The sequence below is a fragment of the Microcebus murinus genome, chromosome 21 (assembly GCF_040939455.1).
Source record: "Microcebus murinus isolate Inina chromosome 21, M.murinus_Inina_mat1.0, whole genome shotgun sequence".
Classification (NCBI taxonomy): Eukaryota; Metazoa; Chordata; class Mammalia; order Primates; family Cheirogaleidae; genus Microcebus; species Microcebus murinus.
The window spans coordinates 3,800,775-3,817,562 of record NC_134124.1 but is presented as its reverse complement, the minus strand read 5'-3'; the positions used below and the strand labels follow the sequence as shown (position 1 = coordinate 3,817,562).

Below are 16,788 nucleotides of genomic sequence, written 5' to 3'. Positions count from 1 at the left end.
CACAAAGGACTAATTATCAATAAAATGAATATACTAGGTGTACATCTATCAGTAGAGATAAATTACAAAAAGAATGGCAAGACAAAAGGAAGTTACAAAGAGATAAACAGCTATTTTATAAATTTAAAATACCTTTAAATGAAAAATTTCAGATATGCACAAAAATAAGACCATTTCAAAGAGTCTCTCACAAAAAATACTGAAATGTTGATTGGAATTACATTTAATTTATATATTAATTTTGGATTAGTTGATATTTTTATGACAGAAAATCTTTCCATTCAAAAGCATAATATATCTCCTACTTATTTAAATTTATTTTATATCTTCAAATAACATTTGATGCTTTTTTCAAAAGATGTCTTATACCTTATTTGTTAAATCTGTCACTAGGGATTTTGTAGCTTCTCCCTATTGTGAACAGAATATTTAATTTCATTTCTATTTCTAATTACAGAGTTAAAAGAAACGGTCATCAATTATTCAAAGTACCACAAATGCCCAATGAGAAGGTAAGATTCTCCCCAAAAATTATTTCTCAAGAAAGAGGAAGTCATCTTATATGAATCTCTACAAAGGTTCTCACTATACAAAAATGCTTTTTGTCCTACTGGGTTAACTCAATATTTTTCAAACCATGGGTAGCAACCCATCAATGTGTTATGAAATCAATTTGAGTTACAAACTATCATTTTTATTGACATGGAATAGTTAAAAACAGAAAATATCAGAGCACATTACATATAATAAGGGCAAATATTACTATGTGATTTCAGTTGTAAATATATACATAAATGACTATATGTACTGGGCCACTATTTAAAATACATTTCTTATTTTAGATTACAGTTAAAGTCTGATAGCCACCTGACTGATACTTATTTATTTATTTTTTTTGGAGACAGAGTCTTACTTTGTCACCCTGGATAGAGTACAGCATGGGCGTCGCTCACTGCAAACTCCTGGGCTCAAGCGATCCTACTGCCTCAGCCTTCCAAGTAGCTGGCACTACAGGTGCGTGCCACTACGCCCAGCTAATTTTTCTATTTTTAGTGGATGTGGTCTGGATCTTGCCCAGGCTGGTCTCAAACTCCTGGCCTTAAGCAATCCTCCCATCTTGGCCTCCCAGAGTGCTAGGTTTACATGTGTGAGCCACTGCATCTGGCCCTGATACTCTTGCAACTTGCCTTATGCCTCTATGATTTATTCCCCACATGCTGTTACCTTTTTTTTAATTTGATTTTTTTTTTTTTTAGAGACAAGGTCTCACTCTGTTGCCCAGGATGGAGTGCAGTCACATAATCACAGCTTACTGTAAACCTCAAACTCCCGGGTTCAAGCGATCCTCCTATCTCAGCCTCCTCAAGTGCTGGGATTACAGGTGTCAGCCACCATGCCTGGCCCCTATTACCTTTTCTTTTTTCTTTTTTTTGAGACAGAGTCTCACTTTGTTGCCCAGGCTAGAGTGAGTGCCATGGCGTCGGCCTAGCTCACAGCAACCTCAAACTCCTGGGCTCAAGCAATCCTCCTGCCTCAGCCTCTCAAGTAGCTGGGACTACAGGCATGCGCCACCATGCCCGGCTAATTTTTTTCTATATATATTAGTTGGCCAATTAATTTCTTTCTATTTATAGTAGAAACAGGGTCTCGCTCTTGCTCAGGCTGGTTTCGAACTCCTGACCTCGAGCAATCCGCCCGCCTCGGCCTCCCAGAGTGCTAGGATTACAGGCGTGAGCCACCGCGCCCGGCCTGTATTCTGATTCTTTGAATCTATTTGTTTCCTGCTTGCTCTTTAGGTAAACTTTACTATAAAGCTCAATTTTTCTACAGGGTTAGGTTTAATATAGAGTATGTCAACTCACACAAGAAAGGAGCCAATGTCTTGAACCATAGATTCATTAGATCTATCTTTGTTAGATGAATCAAACATGGTTCTTCACTCATTAGGTACCTCTGGTCCTATCTTGATTGTTCCATTTTCCTATTAGTTTGTAATATTTGTTCACCTGTATACACCAAGGGGTCTTTGTATCTGATAACTCTACCTCTGGAGAGATGGTTATGCATTCTGTACTTAAACCAACTTGGAGCAGACTGCAGTCCAAAAAACATAACCATTTTACAATTCTCCATTATAACATTTTACCATACAATATACCATGGTTTAATGAATAATTTCACTGAAGACTGAAAGCTACTTTTAAATATGTATGTATGAAGGAAATATGTGTATAAATTCTTGAGTTTAATAAAAACCTATGGTGGCTCATGCCTATAATCCTAGCACTTTGGGAAGCTGAGGCAGGAGGATCACTTGAGCTCAGAAGTTTGAGACCAACCTGAGCAAGAGTAAGACTCATCTCTAGTAAATATAGAAAAATTAGCTGGGCACAGTGGTGTACATCTGTAATCCCAGCTACTTGTGAGGCTGAGACAGGAGAATCGCTTGAGCCCAGAAGTTTGAGGTTGCTGCAAGCTAGGCTGAAGCCACAGCACTCTAGCCTGGGCAACGGAGTGAGACTCTGTCTCAAAAAAAAAAAAAAAAAAAAAGAGAAGCGGAATCTTTTCTTTGGGAAAATGGAGCATTGTCTTTCTTTAGGGTTATTTTATATTCAAACATATATAGTAATTTCATTCCAAAGGATGCTAAATACTTTTATTTTCAAGCAATCGTCTTAACTTGTTTGGGCACCAAAAAAAAAAAAATTTGTCTCCCCCAGAAAGCCTGGCACTGTTCTAACTCAAATATTTGATTTGGTTCACATTCCTATTTGACTGTGTTAAAATAAATTAAAATGGAGACTAGACCTAAAGAATCCCTGAGTAGGCCGGGAGTGGTGGCTCACCCCTGTAATCCTAGCACTCTGGGAGGCCGAGGTGGGATCACTTGGCCCAGGAGTTTGAGCCCAGGAGTTTGAGGTTGCTATGAGCTAGACTGATGCCATGGCACTCTAGCCAAGGCAACAAAGTGAGACACTATCTCAAAAAAAAACACAAGAAAGAAAGAAAGAAGAAAGAATCCCTGAGTAGACAAAACCAGTTTAGCCTCTTAATTGACCTTAACTTTGTTCAATTTACAAACACATAAGTAGGCCTGGCACAGTGGCTCACGCCTGTAATCCTAGCACTCTGGGAGGCCAAGGCGGAAGGATTGCTTGAGGTCAGGAGTTTGAGACCAGCCTGAGCAAGAGCGAGACCCCATCTCTATTAAAAATAGAAAGAAATTAGCCAAACAACTAAAAATAGAAAAAATTAGCCGGGCATGGCAGCGCATGCCTTTAGTCCCAGGTACTCAGGAGGCTAAGGCAGAAGGATCACTTGAGCCCAGGAGTTTGAGGTTACTGTGAGTGAGGCAGATGCCACAGCACTCTAGCCCGGGCAACAGAACAAGACTCTATCTCAAAAAAACCAAACCTCAATGAACTCTTAAAATAGATGAACTTAATTATATACAAAATAGTCCTCAATAAAATTGATTTAAAAAAAAAAAAAAGAACAAATACATAAGTCAAACTTATCTCGGGCTATTTTTTGTAAATGCCTATATTAAAGAAAACCAAAACTTAAGCTCAACCAATGAGAAGCTGCCAACAAACTTAAAAAATCACTGGGATGAAAATGAACAATTAAATTCTCATTTAGTCCTGGCTACTGGCAAGTACACTGCCTTCACTGAGCAGGTTACTTTCTGGACCTGTCTATTAAAAATCAGGTTTTTGTTTTTATTTTTTCTTTACTGATCCCTTGTCTAAAGACCCTGAAGAAAGCAATATGTTTCCAACTGAAAAGTGTTTAAACTATTCAAATGGTGACCTTGGGCTTAGAATCATCTTAAAATAAGCAGATTTAAAAGTTGGCCAGAGGAAAAAGGCCACTATTTAATGGTGTATCACCAATGAGAACCCACCAATGAGAATGCTAAATCTGCTTAGAACCAAGGGAATGTCCTGGGTCCCATAAGGCTGACCTACTCTGAATATATGCTGAAAGTACCTAAACATTGTGACTCTTACCATATATATATATATATATATACACAGATTTTTGGAAGGTTTCACTTTCCCTAAATTTTATCTCCTCAATGTTTATATAACCCATTTATATTGCCAACTTGAGTCCTTCTGGAAATAAGACAGGGGATAAGGAAGGAGAGAAAAGCACAAACAAATCAGTTAACTCTGGCTGATCTCCAAAACATCGTATCAGAGGAATATATTATGGGAAATTAACTACTTATGATTTCTAGGAATGTGTGTATGATTTACCGAAATCATACATATAAATTACAGAATCTGCATATTCCAAGGCACCCTGAAGATTCTGAGATCCTGAGAAACTTCAGGCTTAGAGCAGCTAAGCAACTTGTCCCAAATCATACCACCAGTTAACTGTACTCCTCATCACATTCCATATTCTAACTCCATAGTACAATGTATATCCAATCTCTGGGATTTACTATAAAAAACTAATGTCATAAATCCTATGCCTATATAATCATCTTCCTAATAGTACAAGGTCATTATATATGAAATGTATATTGAAAGAAGCACTATAAAGTAGGATTAAGAGCACATCTTGTTGCAACACATTCTAGAAAAATATAAGAGCACAGACTGGAATAACCTACCTAAATTCAAATCCTGGTCTTGATATTTACTAAGAGTTAGTCCTTTTTTTTTTTTTTTTTTGAGACAGAGCCCAGGCTAGAGTGCCATGGCGTCAGCCTAGCTCACAGCAACCTCAAACTCCTGGGCTCAAGCAATCCTCCTGCCTTAGCCTCCCAAATAGCTGGGACTACAGGCATGTGCCACCACGCCCAGGTAATTCTTTTCTATATATTTTTAGTTGGCCAATTAATTTCTTTCAATTTTTAGTAGAGATGGAGTCTAGTTCTTACTCAGGCTGGTTTCAAACTCCTGACCTTGAGCGATCCACCCACCTTGGCCTGGCCTCCCAGAGGGCTAGGATTAGAGGTGTGAGCCAAGTATTTGCCCTTTAGCAAGATTGTTAACCTCTCTATACCTCAGTTTCCTAATCTATAAACTAGGAACCAGAATAGCACCTGTATTATAAAGTTGATATGTACGGCAAACAGAAAAATGGCCCCCTAAAATGTTCATGTCCCTAATCCACAAAACATGTTAGATTACATGGCAGAGGAGAATTAAAGTTGCAGATGGAATTTAGGCTGCTAATCAACTGACCTTTAAATGGGAAGACTATCATGGACTGTCAGGATGTGCCCAATGTAATCACAAGGGTGAAAGAGGGAGGCAGCAGAGTCCGTATCAGTGATGCTATGTGAGAAACACTCAACAAACTGTTGCTGGCTTTGAGAGGAAAGAGGGTCACAAGCTAAGGAATGCAGATAACCTCTACAGGGCAGAAAAAGCAAAAAACCCTCATTCTCTGCCAGAGCCCCCAAAAAGGAGTTCAGCCCTGACACTTTGATTTTAGCCCAGTGAAACCAGATGACAAATTTGTGCTTTTTTATGCCACTAAATTTATGCCAATTTGTTACAGCACCAATAGAGAACTAATACAATTTGAGAATGAGTTTTGTGATACATTCATAACTGTTTTTCATATAGTCAGTACTCATTAAATATTAGCTACTGTCATCATCTAAGAAACATATATTTGTGTCCTTAACACTGTAGTATTCATTGATAATTCAGTTATTAGTAAAGCAAATAATTTCATTTCAACTAATAATTTTTTTCCTAGTGTCATCCAGTTAAAGACCAGCCCTATATTTAGGCTAATCATTTTACTCTAAATGGATAACTAAGAACATTCTATTCATTCCCTGACTGAAAAAACACATTTACAGCTGGGCACTGTGGCACCAGCCTTTAGTCCCAGCTACTCAGGAGGCTGGGGTGGGAGGATCGCTTGAGCTCATGAGTTCCAAACTGCAGTGACTTATGATCTTGCCACTGCATTCCAGCCTGGGTGACAGAGTTAGACCACAACTTTAAAAAAAGAAAACGCCGGGCGTGGTGGCTCACGCCTGTAATCCTAGCTCTCTGGGAGGCCAAGGCGGGCGGATTGCTCAAGGTCAGGAGTTCGAAACCAGCCTGAGCAAGAGCGAGACCTCGTCTCTACTATAAATAGAAAGAAATTAATTGGCCAACTAATATATATAGAAAAAACTAGCCGGGCATGGTGGCGCATGCCTGTAGTCCCAGCTACTCGGGAGGCTGAGGCAGGAGGATCGCTTGAGCCCAGGAGTTTGAGGTTGCTGTGAGCTAGGCTGACGCCACGGCACTCTAGCCTGGGCAACAAGTGAGACTCTGTCTCAAAAAATAAATAAATAAAGAAAGAAAGAAAGAAAACCTAATACACATTTATTACATTTACTAAGTCTCTTCTGAGAACACAAAGGTCAAGTTTACTCCATCTCTGCACTCACATAGCTCAGTCTAGATGTGAAGACAAAGAACCAGGCAATGACAACAGAGAGTGAAGCGATATGGGAAATGCAGGACACTGTGAGAGCACTGAGGAAGCAGCACTTTGGCTAGATGAAGGCCAAAAGATAGCAAAGATGGTTTCCTGAGGAAGGGAATTTTAATCTGAAACCTGGAGAACACAAGTTAGCCTTGGGAAAAGGAGTTCAAGAGGGTTCCCAGTAAAGGGAACAACATAAGGAATAGCTTGTGGTCATAAATGGGCATTCTGAAAAAAGTTCAGTATGGCGGGACCAAAGCACCGAGTCAAGTATCTGAAGCGAAGAAGGATTTTAAGACTACCCCCATAAGAAGTATGAATTTCAGACTAAGGGCAATGGGGCTTTCAAAGGCAACCTAGGAGACCCTATGAAACAGCCCCCCCAGGGAAAATCAGAGACTAAAATGAGTCTATGGCAGTAATCCTGGAAAGAAAGATGGACTAAATAGTAGCAGAGAGAATACAGAGATTTTTAAATAAATGTAAACATTCATAAAAAATAATTTATAACTATATTTTGGGTCATTTGGATAAAAACCAGCCATCTCACAGCCTAATACTGCCACAAGATTTCATGGCCCAGTTTTGTATTTGTATTTACAATTTTTATCACAGGCTAATATGACAAAGAGGCACCTTCAAGCCAGATGCAGCCAAGTGAAAGCCAAATATCATCAAAATGTACAAAATAAGCAAAAGTTTCACAGTAAGTCAATAAAGAACATGAAAAGAATATGCTGCACAGGCGAGGTGGCACAAGCCTGTAATCCCAGCACTTTGGGAGGCAGAGAAGGAAGAATGGCCCAATATAGTTAGACATCCCCCCCACCAAGCTCTACAAAAAATAAGAAAAATTAGCCAGGCGTGGTGATATATGCCTGTAGTCACAGGTACTTGGGAGGCTGAGACAAGAGGATCATTCCTGCCCAGGAGATCAAGGCTGCAGTGAGCTATGATCATGGCACTGCACGCCAGCCAGGGTAACAGAGCAAGACCTCATCTAACACAAACAAAAACAAAAGGCTGAGTGAGGTGGCTCACACCTGTAATCCTAGCACTCTGGGAAGCCAAGGCGAAAGGATTACTCGAGCTCAGGCGTTTGAGACCAGACCAAGCAAGAGCAGCAAGAACAAGACCCTGTCTCTACAAAAATAGAAAAAATTAGCTGGGTGTGGTGGCACACACCTTTAGTCCTAGCTACTTGAGTGTCTGGTGGGGGTGGGGGGATAGAAAACAACAAAAGCGGAAAAGCAGCTGCTAGGAATCAAAGTAGAATACGAACAATTTCAAGATCTATAGGACATTCATGAAATGTGATGAAGAAACAGCAAAAAAAAAAATGGGCTAAACAAAAACATCAGGTCATGCATTAATTAAAATCCAAAGGAAAAAATGTAGGTGGCAGCTTTTTTTTTTTTTTTTTTTGAGACAGAGTCTCGCTTTGTTGCCCAGGCTAGAGTGAGTGCCATGGCGTCAGCCTAGCTCACAGCAACCTCAAACTCCTGGGCTCAAGCAATCCCACTGCCTCAGCCTTCCAAGTAGCTGGGACTACAGGCATGCGCCACCATGCCCGGCTAGTTTTTTCTATATATATTAGTTGGCCAATTAATTTCTTTCTATTTAAATTATAGTAGAGACGGGGTCTCGCTCTTGCTCAGGCTGGTTTTGAACTCCTGACCTTGAGCAATCCGCCCACCTCGGCCTCCCAGAGTGCTAGGATTACAGGCGTGAGCCACCAAGCTTGTAGCTTGGTGGCTTTTTAAAATGTCAGCAAATACTTATTGCAATTATAAGTATTTACCTATATAAAGAAACCAAAAAGAAGGTTCTGATCCTGGATTCAGGTACTTATTCAAGGTGCTAGCTACTGGGATTCAGAGATAATAACCACTTGGCCGGGCACAGTGGCTTGCACCTGTAATCCTAGCACTATGGGAGGCCAAGGTAGGAGGATTGCTTGAGCTCAGGAGTTTGAGACCAGCCTGAGCAAGGGTGAGATCCTCATCTCTACTAAAAATAGAAAAAATTAGCCAGGTGTGGTAGGGTCTGCCTGTAGTCCCAGCTACTGGGGACACTGAGGCAAGAGGATCACTTGAGCCCAGGAGTTTGAGGTTGCTGTGAGTAGGCTGACACCAGAGTACTCTAGTCCAGGCAACAGAGTGAGACTCTGTCTCAAAACAAACAAACAAACAACTAAAAAAACCACTTAAGTAGAATGACAGTGGTCAAGTAAGACTTCCTGTGTTTAAATCTGGGTTCTGTTATTTATTACCCATGTGACCTTGAGCTAGTTGCTTAACCATTCATCTCAGTTTTCTTGTCAGTAAAAATAACAGTTCCTACCTCACAGGGCTGTTGTGAAGATTAAATGAGATAATGCATGTAATGCAAGCTAGCACAGTGCCTGGGCATATAGTAAGCGAACAATAAATGTTAGTTTTTACTGTCACTATTTCTGTCTTTCAAGAGCTCTCGGTCTGTCCCCAGACACAAACAAGAAGCTCAATGGTTACCACTGCAACGTGGTAAGTTCTAATAGAGATATGTGAAGAGTATTCTGGGAATCTAGATGTACTGACCCCACTGAAAACATTAAATGGAACCTGATCACAACAATCAGTGTGTTATAGATCATATACCATTTTTATTCACAGCATGCTCTGATCACAACTAAAGACTTCCTATATTAAACAATCATAAATATGGTTTATGTTACAGTGAAACTAAAAGATCCTTTCTATCACTCCCAAAATAGAAGTATTAGCATAAGCCTAGCATTTAACACATCAACTACCAGTGTATTTAACTCACCCTAGTTTTGAGCTCGGGGCCCGGTGAAGCATATGTAACTCAAATGTCTATTTATTTACCTTAGAACCCGAGTGAACTATTTTTCAACTTGCATGTAACTCATGCACAGAAAACAATAAAAAATAACAAATTTTTCATTAAATTAGAAAGGATCATGTTTTTTTTTTTGGTGAGACAGTGTCTCACTCTGTTGCCCCAGCTAGAGTGCCGTGGCATCAGCCTAGCTCACAGCAACCTCAAACTCCTGGGCTCAAGCGATCCTCCTGCCTCAGCCTCCTGAGTAGCTGGGACTACAGGCATGTGCCACCATGCCCGGCTAATTTTTTCTATATATTTTTAGTTGGCCAATTAATTTCTTTCTATTTTTAGTAGACACGGGTCTCGCTCTTGCTCAGGCTGGTTTCGAACTCCTGACCTTGAGTGATCCACCTGCCTCAGCCTCTCAGAGGATTACAGGTGTGAGCCACCACGCATGGCCTTTGTTTTGTTTTTGAAGTTTTTATTCTATTTTTGAAATAAAATATCATGGCCCAAAGGATAAAAATTTTTTTTTTCTAGTGTGACAGTCAATGTGTTATACTAATAACAAGAAAAAAATCTCACATATACTATTGCTTTGGCTGGTAATACTGTGCAAAAATCCACAGAAATGAAAAAAAGAAGAAAGCTCTAATCTTATAATGAATAATTCATTACATGTTTAGTAAACTGAATTGCAAAATACCCAATTTTAAACTTTCATTCAACAAAACCAGTAACTCCTAAAATGTGCTAGGCAGTGTGGGAAGCTGGAGAGAGAAAGATGCACAAAAGCAGACATTTTTGCCTTCATGGGGCTTACAGTCTAGAGGGAAGTCAGATATTATTTTATAAAATCATAATATAACAGTGGAATGGGAGAGAGGAAAGGCAGAGGAGAACATCCTTTTCACCCATAATTCTATATATAAAAAAGTGAATATTACATCAATATTACAAAAATTGAAATGAATAAAACTACAGTTCCTAACTGCCTTTACAAGTTTATTCAAATAGTCAATAAAGCAACTAACTCATATTGGGAGTCATTATTTGCCTTTAGCCTTATTACATGATAATCAGATTAAGATCTGTTAGTTCAAGCAGTCTTGCAGTCTCACTGTCAATTTTCACAAAGGAACTATGTATACGCAAATCTACACAAAGACTTAGACAAAAACCTCTTCCTTAGATAAAAACCTTTATCTCCGAGAGAAATGTCTTGGTGTATAAGGAATTCTGTACTAGAATGACACCATACAATATGAAAGCAAGTTATAGAAAAATGAAAAAGGTTATTATTAGGTCTTTTGATTATAATATTTAAAAATCTAAATATCCAACTATAGTATAATATATAATTTAAGCAAGCTACATTAAATCTAAAGCTTAAAAGTTTTCAATAGAATATTTAAGCAGCAATTACCTCCTTGAAACACTTAACCAAAACTAGACTCTAGTATGTAAACTTTTTGTCACCTCCTAGAAAAATACCCTCCCCTAGCAGTATAAACAATAAAGCCACCCAATATAGGACATTAACCATTTACTGAGATTACATCTATAGAAAGAGATTACATCTCTATCTTCAGAAATGGGGCTTATAAATAGACTGTCAAAATTATATTTTAAAAGAGGCTTATATGTGCAGTCCTATGATCTCACTCCCCATCTCAGTTGGCTACATTCTTCCAGCTCCTACCATCCTGAACTGCAATCACCAGTTACATGTCTGAATTCCCAATTGGTTCTGGGCAATCTATGTACAGGGAGTGCTTTCTTATTATCTTTTATATGCACAAGGACAGAATTTAGAAGGTGTGCAACAAATGTCTGTTGGACTGGATCAAATCAACATAGTGACAATATCACATTGGTTAAATTCCTTTAATATTTCAATATTATGACAACTACACTTACATATAAACTTACAAGCACATTTGGAGGATTTGCCATTTTCAGTTTATGTAAAATTAAAATTTATAGATTATAAGGGAAACTCATAACCATATGACATCTTGTTCAAGTTATCTGACCTTAACATGAATGTTTTAAAATGATTTTATCCTTCGTGTAATGTTACTAAATATCCTAGAATAAAACGTAGTTTACATAATCTGTTAACTCATAAATTTGACAAATAACAATTAATTCAACTTAACACCCTTTCAGTCAGTGTCTTTCCCCCACTTATTCTTGCCTCTGCCCACATAGCTGCCTACTCAAAGGCATTTTTTAAAATCTTTTAGAGGCAGCTTTGTAAAGAAAACAGTAGTCTTCTCTAAAAATAATGTAAATTAGCAATTTTAATCATTGGCTATTCTCTCCATCACAGCAATCTTGGATTCCAATGGCAATTTAAGTACTTTAGTATTCCTATTCTACTAGTCTTATGCCCATAAACCAAAGATTTGTAGGTAAATTGGTAAGCAGGCAAGTTGTTGGCAGAAAACCTGTTTTTCTCTATTATAACATATAACAAACTTAGTATACCACAATAGAAGACAATTTAAGGAATCCTAGAATAGGTATAAAATTATGACATTCTCATGCCAAATGACAAACTACATTGCCACATGTACACTCTCGTCAGAAGTTCAGAGTTGTGTCCAACCACTTTTCAAGTGATGTAAACACCTCTGGAAATCAAACAGGAGAGCCTCTCTTCTATTTCGTTCTTTCACAGCTGAAAACAGGTGGCCTAGGTACAATTCTGGGAAGGTTCTGGGAGAGATGAGTAGGCCGTAAAGAGGTCTTCCATAAGCAGTCATGTATTCATCTCCCAAACTCAGACTGAGCAGAACACCCACCCCACTTCAGGGCCTACAGAACCGAGATGAATCGGACTCCAAACCCTGATGTCTAGGAGACTAGAGTGCGGTGGCACGGGAGGGTCAAAGCACACAGGCCCTGTGTGTGATCCTGGGATTCCAGGTCTGAGGTATTGACCAAGTCTGTATTTTCTCACTTATGTTTACTGACGGCGTTGCATACGGCGGGTGCTCATTAACTGTTTGCTGACTGAATAAATAAATATGAAACACTAAGACAAGCCTTGAGGCTATGGTGCACGTTCGCCGCGGTCTCCCTGCCGTCCACCAGCACCGGCGCCAAACCCCAGCAGGGAGACCACCCCTCCATCTCTGCTGCCTCAAGAAACCAAAGGTCAGTTCGAGCCCGGACCCAGGCAGCACTCACCGTTGGTGTAGGGAGACCCCGAGGCCGAGGCGGCCCCGTTCTGGGCCTGCAGATCGGCTGGGGCGCCGCCAGTTCCCGGCATTCCCGGCTGGGACATGACGACGGCGGCAGAGGTGGAAGGAGCTGTTCAGGGCCGACAACGGCGCCCGGCAGAGAGCTGAAAGCCGACTGCTGAGGCGGACGGCGGGTGTTCACAACTTAGGACTGCAGCCTGGGAGAATGGAGCACGGTGCATCAAGCCCGAGGCATGGCGCCCCACTCTCCTGAGCCCGCCGGCGGACACAGCCTAGCCTGGGAGCTGAGGGTTCGGAGTCCGGCCGGTGGGGCCTCCAACGCCCGGCCGGGAGGTAGCAACCAAACCGGGAGAGGAGGGAGGCCCCGGACGGAAGTGCTTGTCAGCCGCCTGCTGCGCATGCGCAATCGGGACACGTGGCACTTCCGGCTCCGGGCTAGTGGCCGCAGCCGCCGCCGGCGCTCTCAGCTCTTCGCTAGGGGTTTCCCCGAGACCACCTGACAGCTCCTGGCGTCCCGGCCAGGAGGACCGTGCTCGGCCTCTCCTGCCACGTCAGTGACTATCACCGCCGGCCGGAAGTGCTGTGTGTCACCGCTACGGAAATTCCCGCCGTCGACGTGACCTGGCCAGCTGGGCAGAGATCGAAGTGCACTTTGGAATGCGGCAGCCGCCTTCGTGGGGCGGGACCGATAGTTTTGCGACGACTACCTGACGCGACTGACGTCATCGTCCCGCGCTGCGACCGTACCGCCCCTGGTAGCTGAACCGGTTAATGCCCGTCGCAGTATTTCATTTCACATTTCGTCGTCATATTCCGGGTGTAAATTGTGTAGGATTTCAGAAAGAGGTGGCTAAATATGTGTGTGTGTTAAAAGTGTGATCAAGGTCCGGCGTGGTGGCTCCTAGCACTGGGAGGCCGAGGCGAGAAGGATCCCTTGAGCTCTGGAGTCTTGAGACCAGCTCGAGCAAGAGTGAGACCCCCATCTCTAGTAAAAATAGAAAAACTAGCCGGGCATGGTGGCGCATGCCTGTAGTCCCAGCTACTCGGGAGGCTGAGGCAGGAGGATCGCTGGAGCCCAGGAGTTGTAGGTTGCAGTGAGCTATTGATGCTACCACTGCACTCTCCCTGGGTTTGCTGGGGTGAGACTGTGTCTCAAAAAAGGAAAATAAAGTTCCTTCCTTACTCCTTCCCTCAAATATATATATACATATAATATACATATACATAAAAGTGTGATCAAGCTGAAGAGAGGCTTTTTGACCAGAGGGTTCAGAGGCTATTTTAATTTTGAAACTCGCTGATTCATTACCAGCACATTTAAATGGCAGTTTTGTTTCCTCTTCTAAGAGTTTACAGAAAGGTAAATAATTCAAACTTCCCCTTTTTTTTTTTTTTTTGGCAAGTAGACTTTTTTTAGTTTTGAGGCCAAAGAGATAGAAACTGGGTTGATTAGACAACATAGTTATTTAATGATCTCAGTCTACCTTCATTCTATTTAGCTTTTTCCTGCTCTGGGCTGATGATAAAGCCCTTTACAGATTTGTACTGTTGATTAAAATGTCATGCCACCGGTTTGCAATCTCAGGGTGAAGTACATCTTACCTAAATCATTTGATATCAAGTGCCTGCTATGAAATGTTATGTTATCTACAAAAAAAAGCAAGATCTATTGAACCCCAATAAGTTAGCAAAACAAAAAAAAAAAGCAAGATCTAAACCAACCACTGTCAGACCTGAAAAATAAGTAGTAAAAAATTGAAATAACTAAATGTTAAATTTTATCCTAACCCTGTTGTTGATGTCATTTGCCTCAAAACCTCACTAAAAATGTATTTGCTATAGGTGGAAATGAACAATTATATTCCTTGTACAAGATCTACATTCAAAGTCGTCTTTATTTTATTTATTTATTTTTTTGAGATAGAGTCTTGCTTTGTTGCCCAGGCTAGAGTGAGTGCTGTGGCGTCAGCCTAGCTCACAGCAACCTCAGACTCCTGGGCTCAGGGGATCCTCCTGCCTCAGCCTCCCAAGTAGCTGGGACTACAGGCATGCGCCACCCTGCCCGGCTAATTTTTTTTCTATATATATTAGTTGACCAATTAATTTCTTTCTATTTATAGTAGAGACGGGGGTCTCGCTCTTGCTCAGGCTGGTTTCGAACTCCTGACCTCGAGCAATGCGCCCACCTCCGCCTCCCAGAGTGCTAGGATTACAGGCGTGAGCCACTGCACCCAGCCCAAAGTTGCCTTTAGAATGAATAAAGATGATAGTTTTGGTCAAATTGTTTTCAGCTTAAAACCACTATAACAAAATCCCAAATCATAGATCCAAAAACACATAAAAAGATACACAAACACAAGCTTCTCAGTGTTTTAAAGAGAAAATAGATCTCAGAGAGAAACTGAACCTTCTTGAGATTAGACAGAAAATCAGGGTCACTCTTCAAAGAAGCAAATGCTTAGGCCTGGTCTCATACTTACATTAGTTAATTCTTTTTTTTTTTTTTTTGGAACTCTATTTGAATGATCCTGGTTTGTTGACCTTGACACAGTGGTTTGATTTGGTTAAATCAAGCTTTCTTTGAACTTTGTTCTGTTTAAGCAATATCTTTGTGTTCAGAGATTTTAAAAAGCAAATAATCTAATTGGTTAAATGAGGTTAAGTGAACATAAATAATTTCCTAATAAGTAAACAATACTTTTTCTAAAATTTATTCTACCCCTAAGTTTTTGTATTGCTATTATCCCCTCCAGGGCCAGGCACAGTGGCTTAAGCCTATAATCATAGCACTTTGGGAGTCCTAGGAGAACCTGTTTCTACCAAAAATAAAGAAAATTTGCAGGGCATGGTGGTATGTTCCTGTAATCCCAGCTACTTGGGAGGCTGAGGCAGGAGGAGTTTGAGCCCAGGAGTTTGAGGTTGCAGTGAGCTGTGCTGATGCTACCACACTCTTAGCCCTCTGCTGTTGCTAGCAAGCCATGTCTCAATAAACAAACAAACAAAAAAACCCTATAGTTAAGTCTTTCAAATGTTTTTTATACTTCCAATGTAATCAGCTTTAGAATACTGAGATCAAATGCTTAAGTAATTGAGATGAGGTAACATGTAAAAACAGTTAAGTAATTTTCATATTAAGTATTTACCTATATGTACTCTACGCTACCATACACTTTTCTAAACTGATGTCAATAATGTATTCTACTTTGTTTATCTTTTCCAGAACAGGACCCTTCTGCCACGTATACACAATTCTTATTTCCATTATGAGATTTTCTGCACATTATTTTCAGAGCCTTCAATCCTACTTAACAAAATTGTAAACAACAAAATAAGTGACAAGAAACTATTTCAGCAAGGAGATAACCACTATACAAAGAATATTCCATTACATTTGATTATTTATTTTGGAAGTAGATAGCATTCCTAATAAAATTTGCTGATGTGCAGACATGGACTTAGGCTCACACCAGGGCCCCCTTTACCTGCTTGCTCATTGTCAGGTGATAAGTAGGATCAATTCAATTTACTTTTCAGGAAGGAGGACATTATTTTAGGTCCTTTAGTTTTTGGGTTTTTTTATAAATTGATCTATTTATATTTTAAAAAACAGTTTCAATTACCAACAGGTTTATACAAACAATAGTTTCATTCACTGAAACTTACTTGTGGCTACATTTTAAGAACAATCCTTTTGCCCTCATTTGTCTCTGACAGGACATCTCTTTGTATCTAAAGTCAGCAGCTCCGAAGCTATTAATACATCACAAGTACCCTCATCCCACACCAAGCCAATAAATCGCTTTCTTTGAAAAGTTTTTATCTTTATGTAGCTCTTAACATTCTCACTGCCCTTTTTTTTTTTTTTTTTCTTTTGAGACAGAGTCTCACTTTCTTGCCTAGGCTACAGTGAGTGCCGTGGCGTCAGCCTTAGCTCACAGCAACCTCAATCTCCTGGGTTTAGGCGATCCTCCTGCCTCAGCCTCCTGACTACAGGCATGCGCCACCATGCCCAGCTAATTTTTTGTATATATATCTTTAGTCAATTAATTTCTTTCTATTTTTAGTAGAGATGGGGTCTCGCCCAGGCTGGTTTTGAACTCTTGACCTTGAGCAATCCTCCTGCCTTGGCCTCCCAGAATGCTAGGATTACGGGCGTGAGCCACCGCACCCAGCCCTCTCACTGCCCATTCTGGTTACTTTTCAACATCTTGCACTTGAACTAGTAGAATAGTCTTTCTGAATTCCATCTTTCTAATTCATTCTGCATGTTGAATTGAGCTCCTAAAATACTGAT

The 16,788-nt window shown here is 40.4% G+C and overlaps 1 protein-coding gene across 3 annotated transcripts in view; it reads right to left on the bottom strand.

Moving 5' to 3' along the window:
- Nucleotides 1-13,197, bottom strand: part of SEC24A (SEC24 homolog A, COPII component) — a 64,859-nt gene extending 51,662 nt beyond the window's left edge. For 2 of the 3 annotated variants that reach the window (XM_012762189.3, XM_012762191.3), the window contains exon 1: nt 12,481-13,194. In XM_012762189.3, coding sequence (XP_012617643.1) covers nt 12,481-12,577 — 97 coding nt within the window. In that variant the 5' untranslated portion in view covers nt 12,578-13,194. Of the gene's footprint in view, nt 1-12,480 lie in introns of all 3 variants that reach the window. The other variant, XM_012762193.3, reaches the window with a different exon arrangement.
- Between the last annotated feature and the right edge of the window lie 3,591 nt (nt 13,198-16,788).